The 12,184-nt window shown below is 38.4% G+C and overlaps 1 protein-coding gene across 1 annotated transcript in view; it reads left to right on the top strand.

Moving 5' to 3' along the window:
* Positions 1-12,184, top strand: part of fat3b (FAT atypical cadherin 3b) — a 94,327-nt gene that overhangs the window by 61,108 nt on the left and 21,035 nt on the right. The window contains exons 36-46 of the mRNA XM_030153902.1: positions 224-438; positions 2,527-2,664; positions 2,858-3,001; positions 3,083-3,280; positions 3,842-4,119; positions 4,240-4,802; positions 7,332-7,463; positions 7,585-7,742; positions 7,855-8,386; positions 9,724-9,877; positions 11,324-11,477. Coding sequence (XP_030009762.1) covers positions 224-438; positions 2,527-2,664; positions 2,858-3,001; positions 3,083-3,280; positions 3,842-4,119; positions 4,240-4,802; positions 7,332-7,463; positions 7,585-7,742; positions 7,855-8,386; positions 9,724-9,877; positions 11,324-11,477 — 2,666 coding nt within the window. The remainder of the gene's footprint in view (positions 1-223; positions 439-2,526; positions 2,665-2,857; positions 3,002-3,082; positions 3,281-3,841; positions 4,120-4,239; positions 4,803-7,331; positions 7,464-7,584; positions 7,743-7,854; positions 8,387-9,723; positions 9,878-11,323; positions 11,478-12,184) is intronic.

The following is a 12,184-nucleotide window of genomic DNA, read 5'->3' as shown; positions in this document are numbered from 1 at the left end:
ACATGTTCTAAATAAAAATATTTTTATTTGGAATTTGGGAGAAATGTTGCCAGTAGTTTAGAGAATAAAACAAAAATGTTCATTTTACTCAAACACATACCTATAAATGATCAAATCAAAGTGATAATTTTGCAGTGGTCTCTTATTTTTTACCAGAGCTGTATATACTGAAGGTGTTTGTGATTGCACATCCATGTGAAATATACACTTTATGCTTTTTAAGGCTCCATTTCTGTGGCTGATGATTTGGACTTTGAGGTGTGTAAGGACTACTACCTGACTATCGAAGCGTGGGATAGTGGGAACCCGCCCCTCAGCACTGCTACCATGGTAACAGTTGAACTCATGGATGTGAATGACAACGCTCCAGCCTTCAGCCAAGACATTTACAATGTTCTGGTCAGCGAGGATGCGTCTGTTGGACAAACAATCACCAGGGTAATCATTATTCTGAATTGTTCTTTTGTGTGCACCTCATCAAATAGGCTGAACAATTCACTGAAATGTTATTGAAATCCCAATAGGCCACGTACAATGTGTAAAAGGCACAATCTGCAGTTTATTGATAAAGGTAAAATGTGTCACTGTTATAAATGAAGCATTGTGGTCCAGAGAGTCCAGAGATGCCAAAGCATTCCAATCATGTCCTCCATATGTAAAGGAGCACACTGGCATGCTACAATTGTGTAATTATTTTGAGATTTGTTAAGTGAAAATTATGTCTTTTCTTTAAAGAGGTTATATGTAGTAGTGGTATTCCACATTCTCAACAGCAGGGAGAATTGAATAGCAGAACTAAACCACCAGTGGTTTAACACTGTATAACCACAGACAGTTTCACTCGCTGAATCAACTATAAAGTTTATTGTTTGCACACATGTATTAGTATGATTTCATCAAGTTTTCTTATTCAAACAAAACCTCATAACCAATTATTTTGATTGTTGGTCAAAATCACACTACACCTTATCTTCATGTGCTCTGTCATCCAATAGTTCACATTATTGCTCTGATAACTTAGCTCTGTTTTTAAGACAGAAAGCAGCCACAAACCGCTCCATACAGGTCGTGTTGTTAATAGCTTCACTTAAGCTCTGTTTGAATCATCCAAACAAGGTCAGAACTGTCACAGTTCAGTTTGAACCAGGGATCAACAAATGCTTAACAAACTTAAAGGGGTCATATTTTGCTTTTTTTTTTTTTTTTTAAATGGAATTATACATTTTAAAACATTTCCCTGTGGTCTACATAAACTATAAATGCTATGCTTGGGTCTGAATTCTTCATTAATTAAACTCCACAGGTCCATCTTCAACCCTGTTTCTTAGTAATGACACCAGAAATGTTGTTTTGAGCGCTGGCCCTTTAAATGCAAATGAGCCACTTCACACCCCACCCACTCCAGGTTGTTAGCCGTGCTGCCCTGTACTCCGTACTCAGAGAAATGTTTGTTGGAAGTTTTGACCTTATATGTGCAAATGTCGTGATGTAACTAGTTATAGACGCAACAAATTAAGAAGGAATTAAAACGACTTTTTGCCAAAATGAATATAAAGATAGCTTTGCAGCACCTGGAGGGTTCAAATTCAAACTTTTTGAGCTATTATGGTCCCCAAATCACAAATAATTGTACCAAAGACTAATAAAAGTGGGTTTAGCAAAATATAACCCATTTAGCAAATATAATAACATCGCATAATAAATTTATACCTTCTTAAGCCTTATAATAAAATTTAAGAAATGCTGTGATTTTATCATCAAACTCCATTCTTTATATTTAGAGCTGTGTTCAGTAGTGAATAACAAAAATAGCAGGGCTTCTAGCTCTTTCACTTTCTTCATCTGTGGTCAAAGGCACTGTTGCATTAGTTTTCATCAGTATGGGAGACCTACAGAGTGACTCACTACTCCCTCTAGTGGTCACACAAATCCCTCATACTGTTGGTATAAATATATTCAGTTCATATCTCTACAATCCAGTATGTTCCCATCTTTGGCATTGTTTTAAGAGGTTGTGATTATATGTTACTATACCATATTCTTCTAACACTTATTATTTTTGGTAATTTTTTAAATATTTGAAGGTAGAGATTTTGTATATAGCCCTTTAAACTAAATATTTGTAACACAATTCAGCAGAGTTTGAAAAACTTAATATAAAACAGCTGCAAGTGTTGTTAAAAATGAAATCACAGAACAGTAGAGCTTTAAAGTAACTTAGCTGAATGAAGGTATATGGTTTTAAACTATGCTGCAAGTTCTTCCATTAGTGAGGGACAAAATTCTGGAAAACAGCCTTCACCAGTTCAGTGTTGTTGTGAGGAATTCTTACAGTTAATTTCTTCTGTCCTCTAATGCCATGATGATGAGCTCTATACTTAAGAAGGGATGCTAACCTGACCTGAAAATAATGCCAAATTCGTCTTAAATCTTGACTCATATCACATTATGCATCATAATAAGGTATAATATTGTTCAGCTGTTTTGTCAGTACTTTGCTTCAGTGTTGTCTTTATGTTTTCACAGGTGTTGGCAGAAGACCTGGACAGCCAGGTGAATGGGCGAATCACCTACTCTATCTTGAAGGGTGACCGTAGCAACCACTTCTGGATCGACCCCGTAACAGGCCTCCTCAAAGTCAATAAGCGGCTTGACAGAGAGCTCGTAAGGATTCACGTGTTCATATTCGTGCAATATCTCATAAAGAATCAATAGTAATTTTCTGGCTCATGAACACAGGCAAAACCGCTCAAGGTCAACACCCAATGAAGTCTCAAATTATGCAAGTGTGACAGTAACGTAATATCGGCTGATTCATAAAGATGCTATAATAGTCATTTCCCCCTGCTCTGCCTAGGTATCCAGGTACTCTTTGTCTGTGCAGGCGTTTGACAGTGGCTCTCCTGCCATGTCCTCCACTGTCACAATTAACATCGATATCTCTGATGTTAATGACAACCCTCCTGCCTTCACCCCTGCCAACTCTACTGCTATCATACAGGTAGAAGCTTCTACATTTTTACCTTTCTATGTCACTTTCTATGCTTCCATCATCTGAAGTCCACTCCCTGTTTACTTCCAGTTAAACCAAGCTTCTGGTTCCACCCTGCTGAAGCTGTCAGTCACTGATAAAGATTCCCCCAGAAATGGTCCTCCGTTTGAGTTTCTCATTAAGTCTGGAAATGAAGGAAATTTCTTCTCCCTGGACCAGATGGGAAACCTGAGGTCCAATCGCGCATTAGGACCAGAAGCACCCAGAGAGTTCACCCTTGAAATCCAGGTTTAAGACTGAATGTTTTTTTAAACACAGTTCTATCTGGAAAAGTTGAGTGGCAAATGCACTCTGTCAGCATGGTTACACACAGTCACCTTTGGGAGATGCCCTTTACTTCCACAATCTTTCTATGTTGGCTACTAAAACAGGTTACCTGAGTCTTGGTATTAAATGAGTAGCACTTTATAAATCAGTTTCTGTAATGGAAAAAATACTTTGACATTGAGGGAAGGTTTGTCCTTTAGTTTTCACAGTAGGCAGCAAAAAGTTTTTTGTTTTTTTTTTTCCCTCACTGCTTCACAGTTTCATTGAACACTGGAACCATTAGACAGTATTTCAATTCTCTGGTTGCACTGAAAATAAAGTGAAACTGTCAGACCTTGAAACGCAGTCTGTTTAAGAGCATTCTTTCTTTTGGCAACCATCTGCTTCTCACAAAAATAGGCCCTAAAATAAATAATAATTCATTGTTTTACATTTTTAAGGTTGTATATTTTAGAAGTGGCTGTTTTGTGTTTCACTACACTTTTTTATCCTCACACTTTAACTTTTGCTTTAATTTCCTAGGCAAGTGACTCTGGTAAGCCTCGTCTTACCTCTTCTTCCTGGGTGTTTCTGAGGGTCATTGGAAACAGTCAGTATAAACCTGCAGTCTCGCCACTGGAAATCTTCATCATCATGGTTACAGATACCTTCCAGGGTGGTCCAGTCGGCCAAATCTATGCCACTGACCGTGACCCCAATGATGTACTGTCATTTACCCAGAAGTCACAGCCCAAGAGCATGTTTAGTATTAACAGACAGGATGGCACTGTTGTAGCGCTACCAGGCCTGGAAACTGGCAGGTATACAGTACACCGCACAAACACACACAGCACACAGATTAACACAGGCTGAAAATGCTGATAAGAAAAAAGACATAATGATGTTCTGGTGTTTTGAGTGCATTTTGACTCTCTTTTCAGATACCAGATGAATGCCACAGTGAGTGATGGGCGTTTCGCTGTGATAGCAGATGTGTCAGTCCAGGTTGAACAGGTGACAGATGTGCTGTTGCGCAGCGCCTTGACCTTGCGTTTCAGCTCCCTGTCCCCAGAGGATTTGGTTGGTCGCTACCTCAGCCAGATAAAGTTAATGTTACGGGGCCTGGCGGGCTGGAAATGGTCACCTGGACAACAAGATCCCCTTCACATACTCAGTGTGCAACCGGTGGTGGGAACGTCTAATGTGGACTTAATTCTGGCCATGGAGAGGCCGGACACCCCAGGCAGTGGACGGATGGGTGGGTTCTATTCCCAGCAGGAGTTGTCTGCAAAGCTTGAGGAAGCAGCACTGAAGGGCCAGATTCGAGGTGTCCTAGGTGGGGCTGTGCTAGTGAGTAGTGCCTGTTCTGGGGATCTGGATTGCGGTGAAAGGGTGTGTGAGCAGACCCTGGTGATGGAGGGGAGCTCTCTGGTTACGTACAGCACAGAGCGGATCAGCCTGGTGTCACCGAGGTTCAGCCGAACAGAGATCTGCACCTGCCCTGGTGAGTGACAAGGAAATTCTCATTCTCATTTAACAAACCACCTGTTGTGATCAGTACATCCTGATTGATTGATTGATTGATTGATTGATTGATTGATTGATTGATTGATTGATTGATTGATTGAAATCTTAATTTCAAACATGTAGACAGTGAAATCAAAACAAAAATCAACCAACAAAATATAAGTACTGGTACATAAATGGTTGATAAGCAAACAAACAATTAATAATAATAATAATAATAATAATAATAATAATAATAATAATAATAATGGTGCAGTGGATAGCAGTCGTGCCTCACAGCAAGAAGGTCCTGGGTTCGATTCCAACACCAGTCGACGGGGGGTGGGACTTTTCTGTGTGGAGTTTGCAATGTTGTCTGCGTGGGTTCTCTCCGGGTACTCCGGCTTCCTCCCACCATCCAAACACATGCACTGATAGGTTAATTGGTTAATCTAAATTGCCCATAGGTGTGAATGTGAGAGTGATTGTTTGTCTCTATATGTTCAGCCCTGGGATGAACTGGCGAAATGTCCAGGGTGTACCCCGCCTTCGCCCGTAAGTAGCTGGGATAGGCTCCAAGCGACCCCCGTGACCCTAGTGAGGATAAAGCAGGGTCTGATAATGAATGAATGAATAATAATAATAATAATAATATCAATAAAACAAATGAAATGAAATTATACATGCTCGAGAAGGAGTTGGAAGAAGTAAAAACTTATGTACTCCTACCCCCAATCTCTTCCTCACTGTAAAAGGAAAATGCATGCACAAGTGGAATGTAAAACCAGCCACTGACAATTTGACCTTTCATGGCGATGACCTAGTGTTTAAAAACTCTGGCATTCCTTAGCCAGAGGCATCAGCGGTAATGCTCTGGAACAGCGGTCTGTTTTCTCACTATATCTTTACATATGTAAAAAAAAATACCTGCTTTAACCCCGATTCAGTGACTTTTGTGTTTTTGCTTCAAATTGTGTCCAGAGTGCTAGAAAACTTCCATGACATGAGCATTGCATTTCCGCTTAGATTTGACCTAAACTCATATATTAAAGTACTGGAAATAAGCTTTAAGGTTCACCATTAACAGAGTGCTTATTAACATAACCATTAGTAGCATGTTGGCTTTTTATTAAGCCTTATTTGCATAGGACTCATATAACCTGTGGTGCTCTGGTGTTTTAGGAATTAACCCCCATGTCTGTGTTTTATGTGGTGTGCTCTCATGGGTTTGTTTTTACTCAAATTTTCTGACATTCTTCCATGGTTCTGATGTCTAAAGCAGGTTCACCATGCACAGATAAGTGTTTAAAGACAGAAAAAAAACATCCTTTACGTTTGCTGTCGTGCATCTCATCCATCTCATCATTTGTCATTTTTCTGAACAATTTAAGTTTGCTCTTTCAGTTAACATCCTGAGTATATTGTGACAATCCTGAATTTCTACCTAAAACACTTTTAAAACTTTGACATATCATCACCAGTGCAGTCTCCACTATCCTCGACATGAAAATCGACTGAATAAATGCATGGAAGAAACAAATACACAGCATATTTGTGATGTCCATTTGCACAAGACTAAGATTATCATAGAACCTTCATGTTTGTTGAAATAGGAGAGGTAATTTGCAAAGGAATTTTTACTTCATATAGAATAAAATCACCAGCAACCTCTACAATTATTCCAGTTTACCAGTGGTTCAGAGGTAATGCTAATGTTAATAAGTCTGATTTCAGTCTCTCCAACATTTCTCAAATAACATCACTTCCTTACTTAACCCATAAAGACCAAAACATCCACCGCTGACACAAACCATCTACAGATATAAACTGTTTAATTAACTGTTGATCCACTAATCCTATCAATTCACCTAAATAACTGGTGTAAAATACAGTTATTCATCTTTTCATAGTCATCAGATATGACCCATTTGGATGTTCAGAGGCTCCCTAGTTACCGTGGAAACATCGTCATCTTCTACAACAATTGATTCACTAGTAAAACCCATGGAGTTGGATCAATGACAGTGGATGGACACACTTGTTTTTTACATTCAGTTAGCAATATCTTTGCAGAAAAAGTCACTTGTTCTTCATTTTTCTCTTTTTTGGTATAATTAACATTGAATTTACACTGAGTTTTTATGAACGTCTACATGATCTGTGAATTAAATAAAGGAAAATACATGATTTACACGAAAAATGCAAAATACAGAGGCTGATTTTTTTTTTTTTAAATGGTGACAAATCAGTGAAACAAGGTAGAAATAGAGAAAAATTCATTCAGGAACTGCCACAAAAGTAGCACTGGGCCTTTATGGGTTAAGTTATAGCTAATGTTGAATATGTTTACCATAATATTAAGTATTACCTCTTCCATTTATTACAAGTTAAATGGTACACAAATAAGGTAGATGGAGGGAATATGCATACATTTGTCTCCTATAAACAGACATAATATTCTGATGTCCTGGAGGTGTAATTTAATTTTTTATTTTATTTTATTTTACTGTGTGCTCCATCTAAACAGGAGGCTCATGTCCAACCCCTGTAGAGCTTTGTGAAGGTCAGTCCTGTCCAACAGACATGCAGTGTGTTCGCTCTGGTCCTACAGCGCCATCTGTCTGCCAGTGTCTGCCTGAACGACTAGATGAATGTGCAGGTATGTTTCAAGAGGATAACACCGCTTTTGTTTTATCAGATCCCAGTACTTAAATATTATGTGTATTCTTAGTCTTATTATCCTCTCTTTTATCTTCCTCCGTCTTCATTGTTTTCTGAAGGTCAAACCTCTCTGAGTTTCTCTGGAAACAGTTACATCAAGTACAGAGTGACAGAGAACGGTCAGAGTGGAGAAATGAAACTTGGTCTCAGAATCCGAACGCTTCAGAGAAGAGGAGTTATCATGTTCACTCGGGTTAATCCCTGTACGATGCTCAAGGTGAACTCACACAAATGATTTACTTCCATGTTTTTTAAAGCCAGATTTACTCAGAGAACATTCACATATACTGAGTTTGTATTTTTCAGATAGTTATACTTTTCTCCTACAGATTGAAGGGGGTCGGCTGTGGTTCCAGCTGGACTGTGACAACACACTTGGTATTATGGGTATCTCTGGCAGACCAATAAACGATGGACTCTGGCATGCTGTTGCCTTGGAGCTGACTAGGAACTACACCCTGCTATCATTGGACGACAGCTATGTGGAGCGCCGTCGAGCAGCCAGAGCCCCAGTTCGCCTTTGGCCTCTGGCCCCAGATTCATCCTTCTTCTTCGGAGCCCAAGTGAGACCACCTAACAGCCAAGGCGAGAGGCAAAGTCCAGGACCAGGGAGAAACCAAGCCGGACCGGCACTGGGTGACCGTGGGACGAGGGGCCCACCAAGAGCCCAGGATGGCTTCCAGGGCTGCCTAGGTTCGCTGATGCTGAACGGTAACGAGCTGCCACTGCAGAATAAGAGAAGCCGTTACGCGGAGATTGCCGGCCTGAGCGAGGTCAAGTTGGGTTGTGTGTTGTATCCAGATCCATGCGTGAGTCAGCCCTGCCTCAATGGTGCTATCTGCAGCAGCCTGCCCTCTGGAGGTTTGTGTAGATGACACTGGCCAAACACCTGTATGATATAAAGCAGAGGTGTCACACTCATTTTAGTTCAGGGACCACATTAAGCCAAATTTGATCTGAAGTGGGCCAGACCAGTGAAATAATAACATAATAATATATAAATAATGTCAACTCCAAACTTTCCTCTATGTTTTAGAGTGAAAAAAGTCAAATTATGCAATGAAAATGTTTACATCTACCAACTATCCTTTAAAGCAATGTGAATAACATGAACAAACTGAAGTGCAATTTTAACAATATTATGTCTCAGATTATCATTTATGCATATAAACTTACAGATCACAGTGGATCAACAAATACACAAACAGTTAATAACAGGCAGAATATTGGTAAACTTGCACTTCAGACATTTAAAAGTGTTCATATTTGTTCAGGTTATTTGTATTTTGTGAAATGATAGTTTGTTTTAATGTAAATACAGTAAAATAACATGAAAATGTTAACATTAACAAAGAGAAAAATGTGGAGTTGTGAGTATTTATAGGTTATTATGATAGTATTTTACTGATCCAACCCACTGGAGATTAAATTGGTCTGTATGTGGAACCTGAACTAAAATGATTAATATCCACAGTGTAATTTTTGCATTTCACAAATTCATCCAAGGGGCCAGACTGGACCCTTTGGTGGGCCGGATTTGGCCCCCGGGTCACATGTTTGACAGTTCTGATATAAAGTAATCATGTACACTACAACCAAAGAGTTAAGGATATTTTTAATTTTTGGGCTATTTTTTTCAGTTGGGATTCCTGCACAGCACTTTTTACTTTTTTGTGTGTGAACTGAATTGAAACACATTTTTTTAATGACCAGACATAGTTTTATTTACAAATGGCAAAAATGACAAAAAAAAGACAAAAAAAACTGGAATACCCTTAACTTTTTGTTTGTAGTGTACATATGCATCTACAACATATCGTCACCTTCTTAAAGTAATTGCCTAAGTATTTTTTTCTGATTTTTCAGAAAAATACAAAAAAATGTAACCAGGCCAAGCCACACTCTTGACAGGGTAGAATCATATGATCTATTCAACTGAGACTGTAGGTAATTTTACCAGAAGTGGAAAGCATCATGAGATTATTCAGACCAAAAAATAATTTTTGTCAAAAAAATGACTTAAGCACTTATTTTATGAAGTTAACAATATTGAGTCATATCATTTTGGGTTTATTTTATGAAAAAAAAAACACTACTGAGTGATTTTACCCTCACAATCAGTTTATTAAAGGGATTATTTGTTGTTATTATGCACAGATATTATGGAATGACTTACATTTTAAACCTCTTGTCAACAGGCTTCATGTGCAGTTGCAGTACAGGCTTCACTGGGGGGCGCTGTGAAGTCGAATTGACATCTTGCATGCCAAATCCATGCCAGAACGGTGGAGACTGTAAGCCTGTAGGCAATGCATTTCTCTGTGCCTGTCCCAGAGGACTTGGAGGACTTATGTAAGATAACAAAGCTCGCAATCACACACATGTACTTTAGGCTTTAATTATTGATTGTGCAACCAGTGGTGGCAAATGGTACGTCTTATACAGAATGTACAATAATCACAGTTAGTGTATGACCATGCGCGTAACCATTATCGTCCTGTGCTTTATACATTTTAAATACACACGATCATGTTTAGAATTCAGTAATAACATTCACAGATATTAGCCCAAATTAGCACCCTAGCACCTGCTTTGTTAGTTGTAATTGTGTGAGATAAATTAGTGCTTCTAATTTAATTCATTCAGGATGATTTTGGTTGAAAAGCCTATAATCATTCTGTAGCTGCTCTCTTAATCACAGCTCACTAATTGCCTATAAAATATCCTCTCTGCTGCTTGGGCTGTTCAGCGGAGTCACCACTAGAGAGCAGTTTTTCCCTGGAAGTTGAAACTGTTCTGCTTTTCATGCTTTTTTACAAAGATATGAAGAGCTTTTGGTGGATTTGAGTGAAATTTAACATGTCATTGATTATTAACAAAGATGTATATGATGTATTTTTTCAAGCAGCATATTGTATGAATAAACAGTGATTGAAACTATAGATAAAGCAAATATTATATCCTGCTACAAGCTGTCATTTGGTGAGAGCAACTGACTATGAAATTATATTCTTTGCCAGATTGATAAAAAAAAATATAATACAGACATATGTGCCCTGGAAATAATATAACATGTAAAATAAACCATAGATTAGCTCTGCAGTGCAATACCAATGTGATATTACTTGAGACTGCTAAACCCTTGAGGATTGTTAATTCAGATGTACAGTATTCATATTTTAAATATGCATGAGGAAATATGGCGAGATGATGAGACAACCACAGCCTTGTTAAGTCAACTCTTCGTACATAAGGATAAGAAAAACTACAAGGAAGCTGTTTGATATACTCAGAAGTGCTTTTTCTTTTTATATCAGACTTACTCTTAGTGTTTTGAAAACCCCATCGAAAAAAATATAATTGAAAAGAGAAATACATGCATTTCCCATCTTTCTCACAGCAGGTGACCATCTATGAAATGACAAGATGAGCATGTATGTGGAGGATGTGAAATTGTGGTTGTGTATTTGTCACAATTCTTTTCTCTATTCTGGAGTCTTTGTGCATAAGTGTGCAGGTGTGTGAGTGTGTGTGTGTGCGTGTGTATGTGTGTGTGTGTGTGTGTGTGTGTGTGAGTGTTAAACCACAGCCATATCAATGAGGATAAAAGGACATCCCTGAAGATAATACCTCCATTTAGCACAAAAAGGCTGTCTGAAAAGATAATCTCCGAAGTCTTTATTTGCTTTCTCTCACCTTAACTCACTGCTACATTTCTAGCTTTTTATTCCTCTCTTACATGTCACATCGTCTTTCCAACTCCCATGTGCCGCCATTTATTTGTCTGCGCCTCTGCAGATGTGATGAAGATGTAAATGAATGTGACCAGGAAGAGTGTGCAAATGGAGACTGTGTCAACACATTCGGATCATTTTACTGCAACTGCTCCGAAGGCTTCGAAGGTGTGTTTTGTGATGATCAGACACCTGGTGATCTGGGGGATGACACACAGGTATGGTATGAATGACAATCTAAAATGTTCAGTAGATTTCACTAAATGTGCAAACATATACCGTCAAGTCATTTAGAATGTACTAGCTTTTCACATTGTGCTTATTATGCGTCCAGCTTTCTCCTAATTGAACTTGGCATAGTCAGTGAAGCTGATGAGAATTCTGAGTGTGCTCTGGCCTCCCAGAAGGGTTATTCACCAAGTTGGTGTCTTTGTCTTTGCAGTAGATGAATGAAAGTGTGGGTAATGGGTAAATCACAGCCTCCATTTAAAGCTGTCACGCTCTTGACTTTGTATCGCACTGTATACCTAATATTGAGGCTGCAAGCCCAATTAATGTTGGATATTGTAGGAAAGAGGGTGCTTTTATTATTCCCTGAAAGACTGTAATTAGCGGAAAAGTAACCCAGACAGACAAAACCTATTAGGCCATTTGCTAACATTGTTTTTGTTTTTTTTGTTTTTTTTTTGGCACTTAAAGGTTTTTAATGAAAGCATCTGTAACTGGAAATAAAACTAAATTAAATCTTTTTACTACAGTCTATTTTTCACATTTTTTCATGTATTATTATAAGCCTCTGTGAAAATAGTCATTTTACCCCTTGTACAACAGCTTTTAGTTGTAATACTTTGATAAAACTCAGATGTATCCGTGCATATAAAACAGTTTTACAATATCCTAATTTTGACAAGTGTGTTTGTTCCTA

The sequence above is a fragment of the Sphaeramia orbicularis genome, chromosome 14 (assembly GCF_902148855.1).
Source record: "Sphaeramia orbicularis chromosome 14, fSphaOr1.1, whole genome shotgun sequence".
Taxonomy (NCBI): domain Eukaryota; kingdom Metazoa; phylum Chordata; class Actinopteri; order Kurtiformes; family Apogonidae; genus Sphaeramia; species Sphaeramia orbicularis.
The sequence above is the reverse complement of the archived record's forward strand: the minus strand, read 5'-3'. Positions and strand labels throughout refer to the sequence as shown.